Consider the following 21514-nt stretch of genomic DNA (forward strand, 5'->3'; position numbering starts at 1 on the left):
CTCTCACAATCCCTAGGGCGGCTTTTTGTGCGCAGTGTGAGGCAGGAGCCCTTTGGATGGCTAGTGTTGGTGTGGTGATGTCTGGTCTGGTGCAGTAGGTGCTTCTTGATCACTAAGGATTGGGCCAGACAGGCCATGAGGATCAGCGGTATCCACAACCCATGGCACAGTCTCCTTGTAGGAACTCTTCCTCTGTGACTGTTTTTATGGGTGCCGACAGGCTTGGGTTGGTGTGCCTAGCTCCGAGGGCATACCTCATTTTCTCACCTTTCCTCTGTATGCTCGTATCCTCAGGTGGGATTCATGCCCACTGAGGCTCTCCTACCTGCTCCTCCATTTTCTCTGAAGCTTCCCTTCTACTTCCTCTGCAGGGCTGGCCGACAGCCATCAAGTATCAGGGATAGGATAAGCAAGCTGCCTAAATAACTATGTATTCCCATCTCAAATGCCTGGCGTTTGTCCAGCACATTTAGTTCCCAGCCGTGAAAGGCTGTCTCTCAGACAAACACAGCTTCGGGAAAGCCTCTGCAGGGAAGGCGGTCTGCAAATCCCTGTCTCACTAACCCAGAAAGCTCTGACACCGTTCACCTGGCCTGTCTTCCTTGGCTGCAATCCCTTCTTCCCCAAGTACCGTATTATCCCTGCCCTTCCTTTGTACTGACATAGCCAGTGGCAGAAGTAAAATTTTGTGGCAATCCAAGTCTATTTTTGCTGCTGCCTAGAGAACCCAGGGGAAACTGGGACATGCCCATGTCGAGGTATGGGAGTGATGTTCCTAAGGTCAGGGTCTGCTGAGGATCTGTATAGCTTATTAAATCTATGCACAGAGGGCACAGATTTGTGCAGGGAGGCAGCAAGTGGGGGAGACTTGCTTAGCATGAATGAGGATCTGGGTTCTATCCCTAGCCCTAATACACACACACACACACACACACACACACACACACACACACACAAATATACATATACATATATATTCATGCACCTACAATTTGATAACTGGTCTCATGGAAGTCTGACCACACAAGTAATCCCTTTCAATGTCTTCTTGGTTTCTTAGGGGCTCTGCTGTGTAGCTGGGGTAAGCACCTCTTGTGAGTTGGGCAAAGCTTCAGAGGCAGGTGGGTGATTGCCTTTTCCACTGGACAAATGCATAGGACCTGGGTCTTTGGTCATAGAAACTGTTATTCTAAATATGTTTGCAAAGAGGCCTTTTAAAAATTATGATCTGGGAAGATGGCTCAGTGGTCAAGAGCACTAACTGCTCTTGCAAAGGTCCTGAGTCTGGTTCCCAGCGCCTATATGGTAGCTAACAGATATCTGCAATTCTAACTCCAGGGAATCTAATGATGGGATGCCCTCTTCCGGCCTCTGTGGGCACCATGCGTATACGTGGCACCTGCACATATATGTAAGAATAACATGCCAGGCAGTGGTAGCACAGCTGGACGGTGGTGGTGCACACTTTTAATCCCAGCTCTTGGGAGGCAGAGGTGTGCAGATCTCAGAGAGTTTGAGGCCAGCCTGGTCTACAAAGTGAGTTCAAGGACAACCAGGACTGTTGCTCAGAGAAACCCTGTCTCAAAAAACAAACAAGGCAAAAAGAATGACACTCATACATGTAAAAAAAATCTTAAAATTGTATTATAAATATGTATATTTTAATAATATTATTATGTGTTAGTGTGCCTACATACATGTGAGTATGCAGGGGTTGGCATGTATGTTACTGTGTGCATATGAAGGTGAGACAGCAACTTGGTTCTCTCCCACCATGTGGGTCCTGGGCATCAAACTCAGGTCAGCGGGCTTGGCAGCAGACGCCTTTCCCCACTGAGCTCTCTCTCAGGACTCATGGGGAGACTGGACACCAGAGCCAAACCATCTCACAGCTGTGAGGCTGAGCACGTCATCTCAGCGAGTCACGCTTGCAAGCGTTCCTCTTCCCACATTCCTGGGCTTCCTGAAGGACAAGGACAGCGCAGGACTTTCTGGACACTCTTCAACTGGATCCCTTAAATCTTCTTTACCATGTTTGCTTTGTCTTTGGCATCGTTGTGAATATCCTTGGTTGTGAAATTAACTTCATCTGGAGTCAACTAAAACACAAGCTACTGGGTGCTCCTTGTGACAGATTTTCTGGAGCGGATTAAATGAAGCAGGAAGACCCACCCTAAATCCGTGCAGCACCTCCTGGTGGTAATCCAGACAGAAGGACCTGGAAGAAGGAAATTTTGCTTTATGCCTGTTGGCTGCAGCCCTGTTGCTGTCGTAGTCCTTCTCCTATATCAGAACCAAATTCTTAGGGATTCAAATGTGGGCCGAAGACCAATCTCTCCAGGTGTACAGAATGGTTTTGTGCATCAGCTTGACGCAAGCCAGAGCCATTAGAGGGGAAAGAGGCTCAGCTGAGGAAATGCCTCCATGAGATCCAGCTACAAGGCATTTTCTCAATTAGTGATCAATGGGAGAGGGCCTCGAGCAATGGTGGGTGGTGCCATCCCTTGGCTGGTGGTCCTGGGAAGGTGGGCTGAGGGCTGGAGGAATGGCTCAGGGGTTAAGAGCACAGGTACTCTTCCAGAGGTCCAGAGTTCAATTCCCAGCAACCACATGGTGGTTTACAACCAACTGTAATGAGATCTGATGTCCTCTTCTGGCCTGCAGGCCGGCATGCAGACAGAACACTGTATACACAGTAAATACACAAATTCAAAAAAAGGGGGGTGGTGCTGAGCAAGTCCATAAAAACCAGCACCCTTGCATGGCCTCTGCATCAGCTCCTGCCTCTAGGTTCCTGTCCTGTTTGAGTTCCTGTCCCTGACTTCCTTCAGTGATGAGCAGCAACCTGTTTTTCAGCCACGGTGTTTCAGTTAGGATTTTTGAAACCCTAACTAAGATGTCAGGAATCCTCCAGACTCTCAGCACCAGATTGAGTCCGCTGGGACAGCTAGTCTCAAGGACTGAGCAACTACCACATTCTTGGCCTCTCCAGTGTGAGACAGCCATTGTGAGACTACTTATAGAGCATCCTGAAGTCAAGCTAATAAATCCTTTTTAATATATGTATATTTATTCTGTCAGTTCTGTTCCTTTAGAGAACCCTAATACAGGTTTATATATGTATATATCACATATATACAAATATATACATGTATATAGATATACATATATGTGATATCCCAACATGTAGGAATACATATGTATATATGCATATGAACTCTTCACAAGCAAGTTGTACACATGATATTCATTTATTTCTACTCATAAAACCAGAGAATTTTCTTTTATGACCAAGCAGTGACTGAAAGACTCAAAGAAATAAAAATACAGTGCTATTATCTAATCTATAGACCTTGCTCAGACCTTAGACTGCCTTTAAATCTCTGCTTCCAACAGCCTGTAGGGCACCTTCAACCTGTCATGAGCTCGTTTTCTTTCTTCCTTCCTTCCTTCCTTTCTTTCTTTCGTCATTGAACATAGATAACGATGCAAATAATCATCATTGTTGTTAAACATCCGCAATGAGTAGGGCTTGGAATCTTATACTTTATCGTTTTTAGCAACATGTCTACAAAAAGGATATTTTCCAAGCTAACAGGGTGAGGGGAGAATCCTCACTTTTGTGGTGTGGAAGTCCTGGGTCTGAATTCAAGTTGGGTAACAGCTGGGGAAACGGAGTGGAAGACAAATATCCTTTGCAATAGATTAACAAGCTTGGCTTGGGAAATTTGCATATGATCAGACAGCCTTCCTGGGACCAAGGGAGGCTGAGTACCGAGAGGAGCGTGAAGAGGTGCCAAGAATGGAGGTGGGCTGTAAGGGAGTTTGTTGAGTTTTCTAGGGTTCACGGTTGAACCCCAGCTCTTCCTCTTACTAACCATTTTCCTAAATCTCTTTCTGCAAGGTAGTTTGTGCCCACTCACTGTCCTCCTGGTCATTTTGTTTAATTTTAGGTGAGGCGATTTTCTACAGAAATGGTTCTCACCTGCCGCCTGTAGAGCCACTGCGTCAGTGCAGGCGAATGGGACCGGATGACAGCATCTGACCGCTGGGCTTGTCGAACAAGTGTGCCCATATCAGGGGTTACTGGGCCTGGCCACAGCCAGTGACGTTTCTGATGTTTATTACTGCAATGGAAGGGATTGAGGACATTTCTTTTAGTCCTCTGTTTGGGGGATATGCCTGGTGCCTGCTACATGGAAAGCGTACCGAGAAGTCGAGGGTGGGTTGCACGGCACAGCACTGTATAGGACCGCCAGCCGGGGTCCGCGCGACAGCCCGGAAGAGAACATACACCAAAGCACTGCCACGCAGGCAAAGCCTGATGCTCCTGGCACCGACCTCGGCAGACGAGACCCGTCCCGCCTCTTATATGTGCGCACGCGCGTGCTCTTACTTCCGTCCTCCGTTGAGCATTAAGCGCAACCCTCGACCGGAACCGGAAGTGGACCCCCAAGCTAGGAGGAAGAAGCCGGCGCGGCCCCGTCAGCAGCCGGCCGCGGCTGTTCTGAAGGACGGCGGCCGCGCTCCTGTGAGCGGGTCTGGGGTCCAGCCGGCGGCCCGAAGGCGCGGCGCCATGAAGCTGTACAGCCTCAGCGTCCTTTACAAAGGCGACCCCAAAGCGGTGCTGCTCAAAGCCGCGTACGACGTGTCTTCCTTCAGTTTCTTCCAGAGGTCCAGGTGAGTGGGCCGGGCCCTGGGGGCTGGGCCGGGAGGGCGGGGAGTCAGGTCTCTCTCGGGGGAGCCCCGCCACGGCCTCGGGCAGCACGCCTGTGCCTGAGGAGCAGTCCCCAGAGTCCCTGCCATCCCACAGTACCGCCCTGTGGTAGAAAGATTGGGAGAATACTCGAAAATCGTGCGGATTACCGGGTTCGCCACCGAATGTCGTGAAGTAGGGTATCGAGACCCAGAAATAAGCGTTTTGACTCCCACCTCGCACCCAGTGATTTAACCAGTGTTTGGTATCTTCACAGCCTCCTTGGTATTTTGTCAAAGTCAGTGGTTCTCAACCTTCCTAACGCTGTGACCCCTTAATACTGTTCCTCACGTTGTGATGACCCCCCAACCATAAGATTATTCTCCTTGCTACTTCATATCTGTAGTTTTTCTACTGTTGTGAATAGTAATGCAAATATTTTTGGAAATAGAAGGTTGTCGTGACCCACATGTTGATAACCGCTGCCCAGAGCCCTTTCCTGCAATCCGGATGAGCTGTATGGAGGTGTTCTTTTTATGACTGAAGTCACCAATTCCTCAAGGATTGGGCGTAGGGTGCAGGTACAAGTCAAACTCATATTCTCTTTCTTAGTGTTTAGGCTCTGGCCATCAAAAAGAGTCCACAGTTTTGATTTGGAAGGAAGCATTGCATTTGTAGGACTTACTGGCTTTCGAAAGGTTCGGGGGTGCTTTAATTGGAAGTGCCACAGACGCTCAGTCCATTTGTGGGGGCGGGCATAGTGACTCAGACATAAAAGGAGAAGGCCCCAACAGGATAGGACCTGTGGTCATTTTGTGTCAAAGTCTGGGGGAATCTGCCCTTTTGGGCTCTGTCTCTGATCTTGACTCCATATATATTAAAGTGGAGTCATAGGTATAGTGATTGTCTTTTTGTATTTCACTGATTTTACTTAGAATGGCCCCAAGGCTTGTCTATGTTGCTGCAGATACCAAATTTTTCTTCCTTTTGAAGTCTCTACACTATTGAGTTTTATGTAAACACTGTTTTGCTTATGCATTTTATGTGAATAAAGTTAGCAAGGGGTTGGGAGATAGCTTGAGCTAGGGAGTTAGCCTGTTCAGGACAGTGCTTGCTACATGAGGGCCTGAGTCTGGTCCCAAATAGTCACGTCAAAAAAATAGCTGGGTGTTGTGGCACACACTTGTACTTCCAAAGCTGCGGAGGTAGAGACCAGATGATGGGGGTCAGGACATAGTGACTGGCTCTCTGGCCTAGCCTACTCTGTGAGCACCAAGCCAGCCTCATCTAAGGTGAATAGCTCCCGAGGATAGTGCCATGTGTGCACACACACCTGCCCGTAGGTGTGCACCCATGTGAACACACAGAGACCCAGCTCACAGTCTTCTGGGGTGTCTGTTCCCAGGCGTGGAATCGTTGTGTCAGCTCTTGGCTCCTAGCTCTTCCTGCTTCTCTACTTTGTGTTTCCTGGCCTCTGTTCTGTGCTTGACGTTGTTTTTCTCTGAGGGAACCTTTGGTGCCAGCTTGGCTCTAGATCTTTCAGCTTTTCCCTATTTATATGCCAGATTCCCAGAGCTTTCACTGTACTACTGTTGTCTTCCTTGGCATCCTTATGTTAGCTGTCTCAGATGACCAGCAGTGACATGGAGAGAGCCATGTTCCCATCTTTCATGTCACCATGGTTACTAAAGTCTTTGACTAGTCTTTCACAGTTAATGCGCTTCTTTCTAATTACATGACTGTACTCCTGCTCTAGATATTGTCTTTTTAGTTTTATTGCAAAGGCTTTCTTGGGGATTTAAGAAAAAAATTAATGTTTTTTTGTGATTATTCTGACCATGCCATTCCCTCAGGATAATAGTATACTGTGTGCCAGGTAAGGTACCAGGGCTTTTTCTGTATGAACTCATTTTAACTATCACCCCAGACTTTCACTACCAAGTCAGCACAGTGATTTTCATGAGACATAGACTTGAAAGCTCAGAGTTAGATCTTCAGATATTGCAGTTTAGAATCCTTACTGCAAGGTATGATGGTGCACACCTTTAATCCCAGAACTCAAGAGGCAGAGGCAGGTGGATCTCTCAGCTTGGTCTGTGTAAGAGTTTCAGGACAGCCAGGGCTACAAAGACCCTGTCTCAAAAAAAGCCAACAAATAGCCCTGTTCTAACTGCCCTTTATCATGCATCTCCAGTTGAAGGTTTTCATCTGTTCTGGCTGGACCATCTCCTGAAGCTCTTCCATTCTGACCAGGTCTACACCTCTCCTTTGGGCCCCTGACAAACCTCTGCTGCAGCTTTAGGAGCCACTTTTTACTCTGACTAAGCTGTTTCTTTCCATTCCTTCCACAGTGCTCAGGACATAGCAGACCTGACCAGGCTCTCCCTCTCTCAGGGTGTAGGTCTGTGGCATTCCCAGCCAGGGTCTACTCTGTGGCCACAGCCCTTATTGGTGCGCTTCTGCCTGACAGATTTTGCCACTAGTGTTTTTCTAGAGCCGTGTGTATTTATGCTGCTTCTTGGGAACCAGTACAAACGCTGCTTTCTGTTTTGCCACTAGATTCCAAGCATGTTGGTTTTCTAAAAAATCTCAGTCACATTTTTATTTCCTGTGTGTGTATGTGTGTGGGCGTGAACACATCATGGGATGTGTGTGGAGGTCAGAGGACAACTTGTGGGAGTCATTTCTCTCCTTCCACCATGTGAGTCCCAGGGATCAAACTCAGGTTGGCAGGCTTGACAGTAGGTGCTTGTATCCAAAGAGCCAAATCACTGGACCCTCAAATCATGTTTCAGTTGCAATGTTAAATTGACTGGAGCCTAAAGAAAATGTCTCAGCTATCTGGAAGTGGTTGGTACACAGATGTGACTTGAATAATGGTATATGCATTTGTGTTCATTTATAATGTGTTTATTATTGTTTCTAAGGTTAAGAGGGAATGAAATAAAACCAAGAGGCAATGAATGTCTCCTTAACTTAGAACCTCAGAGGTCTCGTTCCACTGTGACTTGGAAGAAGGTTATAAATATGTGTTGTATTTCCTAGTGTTCAGGAATTCATGACCTTTACCAGTCAGCTGATTGTGGAACGCTCAACAAAAGGCAGCAGAGCCTCTGTCAAGGAACAAGGTAAGAGGACTCACCACCCTCTGAGTGCTGGCCTGGCTGTCACACTGTAGACAGCGCACGGTGCTTCCTGTACCATATCATTGCTCCCAGGACCAAATATTTTGCTATCTCTTCTCTCGTTGCTTCTTCTATTTATACAGAATTCTGAACCCAATGCTCACTATACGAAACTTGCTATGCAGCTTGCCTTCAGTAAAGATTAGATTCTCCCCCACCTGGGCTTAATGGGCTGAGCAGTGACAGGGACTGATTCTCTTAGGCCATCAGCAGCCTTCCCATTCTACTTTTGGTTTTTGGTTTTTGTTTGTTTGTTTTGGGGGGTTTTTGAGACATTGTTTCTCTGTGAAACAGTCTTGGCTGTCCTGGAACTCACTCTGTACATGAGGCTGGCCATGAACTCACAGAGATCTATCTTTCTCTGCCTCCCCAGTGCTGGGATTTTAAAGGCGTGCACCACCACCGCCTGGGTTTTTTTTTTTTTTTTTTTTTTTTTTTCCATTCTACTTTTCCTCCCAGAGTTGCAGATGCTTCAGAAGAGGATTTCTAGCTGGCACTTGTGAAGTAATACTGTGTTCTGTGCTCCTTAAGTTGGTTTTATTTTGTTTGAGCAGAATCTTTCCTTTGTATAACTCAGGTTTTGGATATCAGTTTGGGGCACTTATTTAGACTCACACACGTCACGAACAAATTTGAAGTTATATAAATTTCATCAGGCATAAACAAAGATGGCTGTACTGGCTGGTTTTGTGTGTCAATTTGACACAAGTTATAGAGTCATCAGAGGAAGGAGCCTAATAACTAAGACAATAGCCTCACATAAACGGTAGCCTGAGGATCGAATTCCTGAGTTGATGACAGAGTCATGGACGTAGGTGCTGTCAGCAATACTGACCGTGTATTCTCCATGAAGCATATCTGTGCTGTGATGATCACAGAAGTGAGAAGGACTCGTGATTGTATCTCTGTGCTTTCTCCTTCATGCTGTCTGCCCTTCCTGGTTTGATCACTTAAGGACTGTTCCTCACACTGGCAAGCTTCTCAGTTTCTATGGAAACTGACTCCATGTTTGGTTCTTTCTTATTTGGGAGTGTATACAAAATAAGATGATAATTCTCCATCTCACCTCCCCTCTGTTCTTGTTGATCTCTGCCCCCTCTGATTCCTGGGACTTGAAATCCTTTCTTCGTTTGTTTTTCCTCTCTGTTTAATATGGGAATCTTCTGCTTTAGATCCTTAGAACAAGAGTGTTGTTATTTGTAAGCTCCTGTCCTTGGTCCTCTTACTCTGGGGATGTGGGTAGCCATTTCATCTCTGAAACAGTCTTGTGGATTATGATTGTTTTGCAGAGGCTTTCTGTAAACCATATTCATTAATCATATGTCAGCTTTAGTGTAATAACACTAGAGACCTCAGCCAGGAGTGGCTCTTTTTTTCTGATAGTTCCTCTTAGCCACCGGCTGGAGTAGGTCAAACCATGTCATATTACAGGAGATTGAAGCCCTGGGAGGCAATTTTTTGCCTCTCGGCCACTCTGAAGAAATTATTTTAAGAAAATAGAATCAGCTTCTCTTCCCTGGTATACCCTCAACTTAGGAACAGCATAGAGCCTCAGAAAGCCATAAATTGCCAAGATTTAGCCAGGCCTGGCCTGAGCTAAAGGCAGTGATCTGGAGTTTCTCTGAGGGATATTGCCTCTGGTGTGTTTTCCATCCCTGGCAGCTCATTTCGGTCTCATTATGCACATAGTCTTAGGGAGCTAAGGTATCAATCAGTGCCTGGGTACGGCCCACAGAACTGTGGTACAGAGCTTTCATTGGCCTCACTCAGAGCAGGTGAGTTCTAGAGGAGTGTCAGAGGCTATGTTTGACCTAGAAAGCAGGAGCCAGCATTATAATGCATTGGCAGATTCAAAGCGTCTGAAGTCCTCATGTCAGCAGCCACATGTGAGATCTCTTGTCTCTTCAGAGTATCTTTGCCATGTCTACGTCCGGAGTGATAGTCTTGCAGGTGTGGTCATTGCTGACAGTGAATACCCTTCGAGAGTGGCCTTTACCTTGCTGGAGAAGGTGAGTGTGTTGTGGACTAGGCTAGGGTGGCAAGTATGAAACATGGTAGACCCAGTGCCTGAAGCACAAGGGGTGATTGGTCCAGAGGCCACATTTTCAGCCATCATTTTCCCCCAAACCAGGAGACATTTAAAATCATTGCCTATATATATTTCCTCCTTGGTGCTAACTCTGCCCTTCATGCCACTGGTTTGCTTTACCTCTCCTCCAAATAGGGCACAACTGTCATCCTCTCCCCTTTGCTCTTGCTGAAGGCTCCTGTTGCTCCTGCAGTCACTGTAGCTCTCTCCCCTGGTGTAGGTCAGTGACTTCATGGAGTTTATTGTTTCTTTTTTCTTTCTTTTTTTTTTTTTTTTTTTTTTTTTTTTTTTTTTTTTTTTTTTGAGACAGGTCTTACATGTAGTCCTGTTGGCCTGGAACTCATAATGTAGCTCAGGTTGGCCTCAAACTCAGAGTTGTACCTGTCTCTGTCCTGAGTACTGAGGTTAAAGGCGTGTTCCAGCACCACACCCATTCCTACCCACTCTATGGAGTTTAGTACCCAAGAACTTGTAATTATAAACTCTGAGGCAGAAGCTGCCTTGTCCTAGTCCTATGTTGCATTAAAACACTTCTAGGCACGTGGAATCTGGTGGTTGCTTACATCCAAAGAACCTAGCCCACTTTCTGGAAGAACTACTTGGAAAACTAGAGGGCCAGTTTAAAACTAGTATAAAATGAGAATCCTTGTATCATTCTCCAGGTGCAGTTCAGGCCGGGGACCTTACTTTGTTTCTAGACTGCTTAAAATGTGTTTCAGTCATAAACATTTGAGAAGAGGGACTTGAACCTAGTCTGCTCTCTTGCCATTAGATGCCCTGGTACCCCTGGGAGCCTAGGAGCCTCATTTGGGATGAGTGCTGTTGGTGAAGCTGGGTCACCGAGGGTGCTGGTGAGCATGGTGGGAGATATGTGGCGTTTCCTTTGTTTTGCAGGTACTAGATGAATTCTCCAAGCAGGTCGACAGGATAGACTGGCCAGTAGGGTCACCTGATACAATCCAGTACACAGCCCTGGATGGTCACCTTAGCAGATACCAGGTGAGTTTAGAGAAATGTCCTCTAGAGACAGCCTCGACGTGCTGTGGCCTGGGCAAGGTCAGTAACCAGGCAGTTCAAGGCTGGTGCACAGGTGAACCGTCTGTCTGGACAACACTAGACAGACAGGCTTTTGAGTTCTCTGTTCTGTGCCCTTTTATTGTGAGAGTTGGTTCAGCTTCCTTAGTTCAGGTTTATTTACAGGTAAGGACTCCATTTTTAGTCTTGCTTTTGTTTTGGTTCCTAGAACCCCCGAGAAGCTGATCCCATGAGTAAAGTACAAGCCGAACTGGACGAAACCAAAATCATTCTGGTAAGCAGGGAGGTGGAGAGCAAATGTGGGAACCAGAGGATAGAAGGAAGAGCCACACAGAGTCCCTTCTGAGTTCAACTGTAGTCACAGCGTGCCGCTCCACCAGCTTCATCAGACTCTGTTGTGTGCCCCGTCTTAGTTCACAGCACCCTCTACTTGGAGGGGACCAGGCTGGGAATCAGTGTGGTCCTAGTGTATACTGCTGGGTGAGCATTCTGCCAGTGAGCTACATTCCCAGCCTTCAGTGAATGCTTCATGCTACATGACTTGCTCAGCTGTGTACAGGAATACAGGACACTTTGCCTAAGTCCTCAGCTGATCCCATTTCACTCAAGGGTACAGCTGCCTGGCAGTAGCTGTCTGGGGAAGGAAATGAGCTACTCTTCATTATGAGTCAGGTAACAGGACCACTGCTTTTGTGAGAGCCTCCATCTCTGTCCTTCTATTTCCCCAAGGCAGAGATTGTGGTGCTGACAGAGAAAAGCCCATCTCAGGGACCAGAGTTGCCTGTTGTGGTGCTATCAGCAGACATGTAACCTATTGAGTATATGATTTGTATGTGTAATTTTGAATTTTGAAGGAGCCATATTTTTAAATGACAAAATGAGAGTAGTTGAAATTTAATGTTATTTAATCCAGATACCCAAACTCTTTCCTCCATATCTCTAGAATAAAACACTCACTTTTTATAACTTGTTTATTTTATATTTTATATGTAAGGGTGTTTTACCTTACATACGCCTGCATGTTACGCCTGGGCACTATATTTGTGCAGTGCCCTTGGATGCCAGAAGAAGGCTTAGGATCTCCTGAAACTGGAGTTAGGGGTGGTTGAGAGCTGCCATGTGGGTGTTGGGAATTGAACCCAGGTCCTTGGAAGAGCAGCCAATGCTCTTAGCCAGTGAGCCATCTTGCCAATCCTACTAATGAATGTTTTGCATACTGAGCCTGAGTCTCTGAAACCTGTTGTGTTTTTCTTGAAGCACATGCTAGGACTTGTCTCATCTCAAGCTCTCTGCCTCCTGAGTCAGATAGCACAGCTTTTCCACCATGTAAGTTTCCATGGCTACTCAGAAGTAGCCATAAACTGTATCACTCTGAACAACGCAAGGATGCTCTCCCAGGAGACTGGAAGTTTGAGTCAGGCTGGTGCCCTCTTGGGGCCATATGAATAATGTCTACTCTAGGCCTTTCTCTGGTTTCTGATAGCTGCTGGCAGGGCTTGCTGTCCTTAGTTTCTTCTGTGTCACCGCACAGTCTTCTCTGTCTGTCTGCGTTTCTGTTTTTATGAAGATGTTAGTTATAGAATTCGGGCCACCCTAATCCAGCATCACCACATCTTAAACTGACAACACTTGCCAAGACCTTTTTTCCAAATGAGGTCACATTCAGAGGTTCTGGGTGGATGTGAATTTTGGGTGGCCACTACCCATCCTAGTACAGTCATGTAGTACTCATGTATGTCTTCCTCTGCACATGTATACTTACAGCACACAAGTAAAACACAAGCTTTCCTAGGGCAGTTCCTAACTGCATTTGTGTTGGGGAGAATATTGGGAGAGCCCGAGGCCCTGTCCTATCGCTTGACTGTGCCCGAGTGCTTGTTGGGGCCCAGTGGAGGTAGTTCTAGCCATTCAGCCTCCGTAAGGGCCTGTCGTCAGCAGCCAGTCAACTTCTCTCTTTTGTCTAGCATAACACCATGGAGTCTTTGTTAGAGCGAGGCGAGAAGCTTGATGACCTGGTATCCAAATCAGAAGTACTGGGAACACAGTCGAAAGCCTTCTATAAAACTGTGAGTAGCGCTGCCTGGCCCTCCAGGGTATCCCCTCCCATAGCGCCATTGTAGCTTGTTTCTCTGGCACTCTTTATTTAACCAAGGTTGGATTTGGGTACCACTCCTTGGGGTGTGGGAGTCTAAAGTACTTAAGCCACAGTGATTGTCAGCTTACACTCAGGCATTCTGCTTGACTAAGGTTATGCCTGCTGGGTTCAGAGCCAGCACCCACTTCCCATTCCAATTCCTCTGTTGGTAGAGCAGTTAGGCATTAGTCCTTAAGATGCCAGCAGCTCACCTTTCTAAATCGTTAGTTCTCTACCACATTTCCCTCTTGGTGGCAGGGCTCCTTCTGTTAACTGAGTTTCTCTCCAGGCATTATTTAAATTTCTAATTGTGAACATCGTGTTTTGTTTAATGCATATGGATGTTTTGCCTACATACATGTATGTATGTATGTATGTATGTATGTATACCACATAAATGCCTGGTACCCTTAGAGGCCAGAAGAGGACATAGACTTCCTTGAACCTGGTGGTAGAGGTGGTTGTGAGCTGCCATGTGGGTGATGGGAATTGAATCCTGACCCTCGAGAGCAGCCAGTGCTCTTAACTGCTGAGCTATCTCCTCAGCCCCAACATTGTACTCTTGGCCCATTGTGGTATTTACGCTGAGTTGCATATTGGAGGAAGATGACCAGTGGGGTTAGAAGATGGCCTTTGATGAGTAGGCAAGAACAGGTACAATAGCAGCCCTACAAACGTGAGCCAGAGCCCTGTTTCTTCGTGGACTTACCATTCTCCAGAAACACCATCAGGGTGGTCCGATAGCACCGGGATACTCAGCCAGTCCAGTTTCTATGACTGCTTCTTTTGCTTACACGTGGTCTGACATCAGCAACTTTATGAATGTATTGAGAGCGTTAGTGGGGTGTGAAATAAAGGTAAGGAGCCCAGACTAGCAGTGGAAGCAGTGTCACTGTGGGCAGCTTCCTTTGAAGCCCTGAGGGCCATCCCTGTCTGCTCGCTTCCATGGAGCTCCATCCCCTGCACCCTCCAGCCCTTCTCAGTGCCCTGTAGACCTCCAGCCCTCCTTGGCACCCTTCATCCTCTTTTTTTTTCTTTTTCTTTCTTTCAAGGCCCGGAAACAAAACTCATGCTGTGCAATCATGTGACATAGCCACAGAGGCAGGCGCTGGGTCGTCGTGTCACATCAGAGCTGCAGCTCCTGGAGATGAAGCGACACCTGAAGACCTGGAGCCAGGCTGACTGGCTGCTTTTATTTTGATGTTCTCAAGAGGAATGGAGGGATGACTTAAGGGTGGGACATTGACGTTCACATGTGTGGCTGTGACTTCAGGAAAGAATTTGAGGTCCTCAAAGATGTAATGTTGGGAAAATGAAACCATAAACTCTAAGTGGCTCTTATAGGTGCTGAAGGGCTTATTCTCAGCTAACCCTGGAAGGCTCTGTGGGAGGGAATCTTTTTCCTGATCCTTGATGCGACTTAGGATTTCATTTGTGCATTAACGATATTAACTCTCCAGTGAATGGGGTGGGGGGAGGGGGTCTCGGGTGATAGGGCTGGGTGGGCAGAGTTTGAACACTCCGGAATTCTAGTCTCTAGCACTGTGGGGTCTTGGAGAAGCTCACCATGAGTGAGGACTGTCAAAGTGGTCACTGGATCTCCTCTGTTTGACTTAACTGTCTGCTAGAATTGGCATCTGCCAGAAACAGGGCCCATCCTAAGTACCTTCATCCAGTACCACAAACTTGTGGGAGGTACTTAGAATGGGCTAGAAGGGCAAGATGTGTGAGTTGTGGTTTTATCAGCCAGCAGACTGTTCGGACTGGGGCTGCTCTGGTGTCGGGAGGGTCAGCTGGGAGTGTCCATCTTCACGGGAAGACGCAGACACAGGTGCCCTCAGCTGTCCAGTGTGGAGGCACAAGCACCGTGACTTGCAGTTGGACTTTGACATTAAGATCAAAGTAGTGGGTGCTGTCATCTCTCAAAGCTGGTTTTATTTGTCTCTGTCTACAAGACTGTTTTGGCAACTGCTTGGGGCCTGCATATTTGAGCAAGTCATTTCTGTGGGTACCAGGGACAGGCGCCAGCAGCCCGAAGGGTCCCAGCAGCCATCTGTGTTGTGTCCAGCTCTGGCTTACAGCCCCTTCCCAGTCAGAGACAGCTGCAGGGTAGAAGATGTTGACAGGTTGCTCTGAGCTAGCACCCACTGCCAGCACAGTCTGTGTGGTGAGCCCAGGATGTGCTGGGTCTCACATTGCCTCTTCGTGTTCTGCTGTGCACAGAGTATGTCATGAGATCCTGTCTCCCCAGAAGCAACCGCTGGGATGCTAGCCTCTATGAGTTTTGAGCCAGAGTTGTCTTACTCTGATGATCCCTGCCCTGAGCCTGTTGAGCTAACCTCAAGAGTGCCCATATGGGGAGGGGGATGTCTACTATGGCTTTCAAAATCCTTATTAGTATATCTGCCTATTTCTCTGGGTACTGCTAGCCAAAGGGCTCAGGCTCCCTGGAGTGGCCTGCCCGTGTAATTTTCCTGCTGTCATAGACTTCCCCATCCCAGGGCCCTGCACAGCACAGATCCCGTCTGCTGTTGGCACTCAAGGTGGAGCAAATGGCCTGGGTGCCGCCTGTTTTCTTGCTCTGGAGGGTGCTGGGGAAAAGTGGGGGTGGGTGGCGGCAGACGTTTATGGGGAAGAAAGGTAACCTTCACCCACATATGGCTGTCCTACAGGGTATCACTCGCCCTTCAATGGATTGAGTTGCCATGTGTTTCCTGTCCCTCCCCCCATTATATTCTAATGATAAATCACTTGGCAAAAGTGTATTTTAATAATGCCTAATTTCTCTGTTCTGTTTGAAGGTTTCTGTCTAGATAAAATTGTCTTTTGAAATTCCATTACTGTCCTGTGTTTACTTTTAGCTTCAGGGAAAGCTCTGTCTCCAACCCAGCCACTGAGGGGTGGGGAGATACCAGGTACTTTGTTCCTGCAGGTACTAGAATCCTGTCCCGGATAAGTTTCCAGGCTTTCCTGGTAGGAATCCTATTTCCTTGTTTACTGTAACCAGGTGAGGGAGCTCTGGAGTAGCCTTGCCATCTCAGAACCCATTTGCTGCACACTGGAGAATTTGCCTGCCCCTTAGCAATAGAGCCCTGGGAAGGCCGCTTTCCTTTGCCTGAGTTTCTGAGTTGTCGGCTGGCTCAATACCACCTAGCTTTCCAGGGTTTGTGGAGACTCCTGACCCCTGAGGGGCACAACTAACTTGTGAGGGTCAGGATGGGAATATTCAAATCTGGAGTGTGGTTTTGCGTTTTGGAATGGCCCCAGTGGCTAGCAGTTTGTGGCCTGTGGCGTCTGCAGCCTCAGCAGGTCAGCTAGCCTTGCTTTTATCCTGTACCTGGTGTCCTGGCTGTCAGAGACTCCTGCCTGGCTGATGTGTGGACCCAGTGGAGTTGTGGGCGACAGGTGCCCGAGGAGCTCTGCTTGGAGTGGAGACGATGAGTGAGACGTTCTTCAAGGGGTCCATACGGGATGCTTAGCCCTGGATACTGCACTGCCCTGCTGTCCAGCATCCACAGAAAGGCTTCAGGAATAATGCATGGGGGAGGCTCACGCTCTGCAGCTTGTTGCCTTCCTGAAGGAGGCTGGCCTGGAAACGCTCCTCCGATTACAGCTGATAGGTTGTCTGGAACCCTAGATAGAGGGCCCATTGCTGCTGCACCTGTGGACACTGGCCTAGATTCTTTGTATCAGCTCCTAATACCCACTGCCTGCCTGCCCTTATACTTGAAAGCACCTCCTAGGTGTAGCCCACAGAGAACAGTAGACATCAGTAGCCTCCTTTACAGAGTGGAGTGTTTAGAAACATGCTTAAGAGAGAAGAGGCAGGCAGTTGGGAGTGGTGGCCAGTTCTGAACCCCTGGGCCTCCCTACTCCTAGTGGACCGGGGGTATAGGGGCTCATCTTGGCAGACTTCTGAGCAGAGCTAAAAGACAGGACAGGACCAGCACAGATTACAGAGAAAGATTCGCCCTATGCTTGGTGGAGAGGCTGGGGAGGGAGTTTCTCTGCTTTGTAGCCATGAAAAGTTGGCCTACAGACCCCACCACCCGGTCATGGTCTTGGCTGGCCTTTTTCTGACTCCTGGATCCCTTTGCTCATGTTTAGATCTCTGACTTGGACTCCAGGTTAAGCCTCGATAACCACCCATGATGGCTACCATGTAACTACACTGTGCTGTATGCATAGCACATGGGGGCAGAGTTGGGGGGGGTATTTAACACATGACTTCATGTCTAGAACAGTCAGCATGTCAAACTGGAAGGTCATGAGAGGAGCTCAAGAGGAAGGACACTTGGATCTTGAACCTGGGGTGCTTCCCTTTCTGGAGGCCACCCTTCTGGTGACTGGGATGAGGGGCAGGAACAGGGCTTTGGACCCCATGTCCTCCCACCCTGAGCACATCTAGCCTAGGGAGCTAGAGTCTGTACCAAGCAGGAGTTGGCAGGGTCCCAGCATAAACCACTCAGCTGTACTTGAAGCAAGTTGTCCTTTTTTTTTTATTTGCAGTTTCCCGAGACAGAACAAAATAAGTTTTGTACACCTACAAGGCTCAGAAAGAAAAGACAATGGAACTCAGCAAAAAGAGAAGAGGGAGGGGCCGCCAGTACCGCAAGCAGCGACACGCTGCAGCACTGGCCAGCGGCCGACGCCACCACCCGCAAACACCTAGCCAGCAGAGCAGGAGTGACCTGCTCTTTAGAGGGTCATGCAAAAGAATTGTCCCCCAGAAAAAAAAAATCCCCAAATTATCCCAGACAGGCAGCTTTGTGGAGATAACAAGGAAGGTGGGGAGAGGGAAGGAGACCCCAGGATGCCAGGGTGGCTGGTCACAGGGCCTCACACTGTTGGTGGCAAGCCCTGCCACTCCATGGCCTTGGGCCACTCAAGTGGAGCCTGGCAGATGTTTACCCTGTGTCCATGGGTAGTAGACAGCTGTCCGGGGCACAGTGTGGATGAAAGGTGGCATCCACTGAGTGTCTGTAGGTGGACAGTCCCCTTGGAGTTTAGGATCCTGTGTCCCATTCCCACTTCATGCCCCTCCCCTGGCTTGATTTGTAGAAGATAAAGAAAGTCCTGGTTGAAAATGATGTGAATTTAAAGTGGGCAGCACTGGGTGGAGGCCCTTGGACTTCTGCAATCAAAGCTCCCGACCACCCCCACCCAACCCGGCTTCACACCGTTCTCCCTAGCCTGACTCCTCAATGTTGCCAGCCTCCTCGTGACTCCCTCTCTCACCAAGGGCCAGGGCCACCCACAATGAGCAATCGGTACCTAAGAGCACCACTAGGCCCAGAAGGTGGCACACCGTCCTAATGGATCCTCCCTCCACCCACCGCTGTCCAGGCCCCACACCCGTGAGTCTCTATCTCTCTGGGCTGCTTCTGGCCCACCTGGAAAGGCCTCGTACGACAGTCCTAACCAGTTTTGTCCTTCCATGTGCCCCTGGCTGGCTCATGCTCTGACTTCCGCTCCAGGCCCAGATGAGGAAAGCACTCCTACTTCATCAAACACCTGTGTGGCCCTGCATTGCCCAGAGTCTAAAACCATCAACTGGCCCTTCTTTACCACACTCTGCATCATTCGGCCAAGACTCGAGCACCCAGACCCCAAGCTCAGTGAGCAAACATCGCGATACAGTAAGGCCTACTCCCAGCATCCGTCCAGTATTTCAGGTCCTCAGTCCTTGGTGGGTCTGTCCAGGCCAGGGGCGGGCCACTGTCGCTCTGCTGCTGGTGGCAGGGAAGGGACAAGTGCCCCAAACAGGCCCAGTCTTCTCTTCATAGCTAGGTGCCTTCTCAACCAACCCTTGCCAGGCACTCCATGGGGCAAACTCCTTGGCTAGAAGAGCACCCACCCAGCCCTGCACAGGATGAGGGACGGTAGGGAAAGCAGGGACAGCAGCCACTCTCAGGCACAACTAGCAGGAAAGGAGGCAGCCCCCAGCCCTTCCCAAGACACCTGACACCACGACAGCCAGGTTAGCATGTGGGGCCCATGCATGGGAGGGAGGATGCAGACGCCCAAGGTGGGGTGAGTGCGGTACCTACAGACTAACACGGTCAGCACGGGCACATTCACGCCCTGAGGATCCCCAAAGCCAGGAGCGCAACAGACACATGTGGAGCTTGGGTGGGGGTGGCCCCACAAATGCCAGATTTTTACAGCTTTTTCCTTTCTTTCGTTTTTTTTTTTTTTCCATTTCATCCGATGCCAATTTTTTTCTTTTTTTCTTTTTTCTTTTTTTTTTCCTTTTTTTTTTTTTTTTTGCGTGTGGTTGTCGTTGTCATCATCTTATTTTTAAAAACAAATCACATCTGGTCTTGTTTTTCTGCAGACACAGGCACCAGGGGAGGGGACGAGGCAGACACAAACATGCGACAGGCAGGCCGTGCGCCCGAGGGCGGCTGGGCTCCAAACACCAACTCTGTCCGGTGAAACCAGGCGCAGCTCTGAAATGGGGGGGTGGGGGGGGGGGGGGGGGGGAAGCGGCAGGTCACCTTCCTCAGGACATCACCCACACCCTGAGGACCCAAGCCTTTGCTACTTGGAAAAGGTCCTGGCAAGAGCCATCGAGTTAATGTCTTTTCAGGATGGGGCCTGCCAGGAGAAGCAGTTGCTACCTCCACCCTTTATAGGCAGCCCCTGCCATGGGTGCTAATAGTTCTGACTAGAGCCCAGGGCCACCCTGATCCCTGGCTCCATCTCTGGCTTGACCAGCTCACCTGCCAGGGTCCCCCACACGCTAGATAGCCACAGATGGCCACACCCCAGGCACTCACCTCACTGCAGTGGGGCCACTGGAGCGCCCGAGCAGTGGAAATGTACGTTCTGCCACTTGCCATCGCGGCGGTGCCACACGCGGGTCTCCTCGGACTGGCTGGTACGAGGCCGGCCTTGGCCATCGATGTACTGTGTGAGGCGGATGTAGGCGATGCAGGCTGCATCCTCACCAATGACGTGCACGTGCGGGTTCAGGATGGTGGTGTGGATCGGCTTGCTGTTCTTGGCCAGCACTGTGGACAAGCGGGTATTCTGCACTGACAGCACCAGACACAAACACCTCCCACCTCTCCACCTTGAATCCCCTTCATGGGGGCTGCCACAGCCCTCTCCCTTGACTGAGGGGTTAAGGGATCCCCCTGATGGTGTCTCCCCATCATGCCCACCCTCACTTCCTCACTCACGGTTCTCGAAGTAGAATCTGTGGAAATCCATCCCTTCGACTAGGTTGCCCAGAGCTTCAGGCTCAAATGAGGTCAGGCCTGGGTCACAGATTTTCCTGGGGGGCAAACCCAAGTGAGGAGGGGCCCCATCCTCCATCCTCGCCCTCCACAACCCCCCACCCCAACCCCCCCGGAGACTCACGCATAGGCCTCAAAGTCGCCGTTGTTGACTGCCTCAATGAGCTGCTCTGTGGTCTTGATGATTTCCTGCTTCCGGGCTGCAGGGAGAAAGCAGGGATGACCACTAGGTGCTAGCCTGTTACACCCCCAACTCTAGCAGAGCCCAGGTAAGCGGCCTTGGAGAATCGAGAGCTGCAAGCAGCATCCACATAGCTGCTCCCATCCTGGCTCAGGTCTGTCCTCTTCAGAAAGGACTTTCAGTCTCTGGCACCTGCACCCAAAGTGTCTCCATCACCCTGTTCCCTGTGCCACCAGCACATTCCTCATTTCCACATGCAATGGTTTATCAAATAAAATATTTTTTGAGAGGCAAATACCCTATCCAGATCAGAAAATGTCTTCAAAAATGCAGAAAGGAGGAATAAGCCTGCCCACAACCCACGCCATTGTCACCTCCCAGCATCTGCTAGCCGTAACAGCTGGACTCCCATTCTGTCTCTCCCCTGGCTTGTTCTGCCTCGTCTTCTAACAATGCCGTGCCCACTTAATAACTCCTTCCCTCAACAGTTCTTGGATGGAGAAGAGCCACCATCAGGAGGCGTGGTCACAGGCTTAAGGGTTCCTTGGATATGAGTAGGAGTGGTGGGGGTGGCTTCTGGGCAGAGGCTGAAGGACAGGGCGGCAGGGGACTCTTCAGAACGAACAAGTTGTCTCTCACAGCCCTCTTCAGTTTCCCAGCCTCTCACCTGCTTGTAGCCCTGGGCCATGTGCTGTGCTAGCAAAACCCACCCTTAGTGTCTGCAGCCCTCAGCCCTGTTGCTTCTTCTGAGCACTAGCTCTTGGCTTTGAGATGACGAACCTTTTATTTTAACCAAGAAGAACATAAACCATGAAAGCACAGAGAATAATCCTGCGACAGGGCTTTCAGTACCAGCGGGTGTCTGGGTGCCCACCCCATAAGGTGCCCTGAAGGAGGACTGAATCCACAACAAAGAGGTGGCCTGCTTCATGGGAACACCATATATGGGC

The 21514-nt window shown here is 49.1% G+C and overlaps 2 protein-coding genes and 1 long non-coding RNA gene across 20 annotated transcripts in view; 1 reads left to right on the forward strand and 2 right to left on the reverse strand.

The window, feature by feature from the left end:
* The window catches only part of Ykt6 (YKT6 v-SNARE homolog), a 40905-nt gene extending 24929 nt beyond the window's left edge, over positions 1 to 15976 (forward strand). The window contains exons 2-8 of the mRNA XM_038342712.1: positions 3954 to 4680; positions 7742 to 7824; positions 9790 to 9890; positions 10865 to 10969; positions 11214 to 11279; positions 12970 to 13071; positions 14192 to 15976. Coding sequence (XP_038198640.1) covers positions 4118 to 4680; positions 7742 to 7824; positions 9790 to 9890; positions 10865 to 10969; positions 11214 to 11279; positions 12970 to 13071; positions 14192 to 14227 — 1056 coding nt within the window. The 5' untranslated portion in view covers positions 3954 to 4117 and the 3' untranslated portion in view covers positions 14228 to 15976. The remainder of the gene's footprint in view (positions 1 to 3953; positions 4681 to 7741; positions 7825 to 9789; positions 9891 to 10864; positions 10970 to 11213; positions 11280 to 12969; positions 13072 to 14191) is intronic.
* LOC119822994 lies at positions 1621 to 4404 on the reverse strand. The gene is made up of 2 exons (XR_005286883.1): positions 3986 to 4404; positions 1621 to 2218 (listed from the first exon to the last, which is right to left on the reverse strand). It is a non-coding gene; the product is annotated as an uncharacterized LOC119822994 (long non-coding RNA).
* Positions 15977 to 19922: 3946 nt separating the features above from the next.
* Camk2b (calcium/calmodulin dependent protein kinase II beta) overlaps positions 19923 to 21514 on the reverse strand; it is an 86960-nt gene continuing 85368 nt past the window's right edge. For 17 of the 18 annotated variants that reach the window (XM_038321363.1, XM_038321344.1, XM_038321327.1 and 14 more), the window contains 3 exons: positions 20508 to 20583; positions 20327 to 20421; positions 19923 to 20155 (listed from right to left, as the gene is read on the reverse strand). In XM_038321363.1, coding sequence (XP_038177291.1) covers positions 19923 to 20155; positions 20327 to 20421; positions 20508 to 20583 — 404 coding nt within the window. The remainder of the gene's footprint in view (positions 20156 to 20326; positions 20422 to 20507; positions 20584 to 21514) is intronic. The other variant, XM_038321353.1, reaches the window with a different exon arrangement.

The sequence above is a fragment of the Arvicola amphibius genome, chromosome 1, assembly GCF_903992535.2.
Source record: "Arvicola amphibius chromosome 1, mArvAmp1.2, whole genome shotgun sequence".
Classification (NCBI taxonomy): domain Eukaryota; kingdom Metazoa; phylum Chordata; class Mammalia; order Rodentia; family Cricetidae; genus Arvicola; species Arvicola amphibius.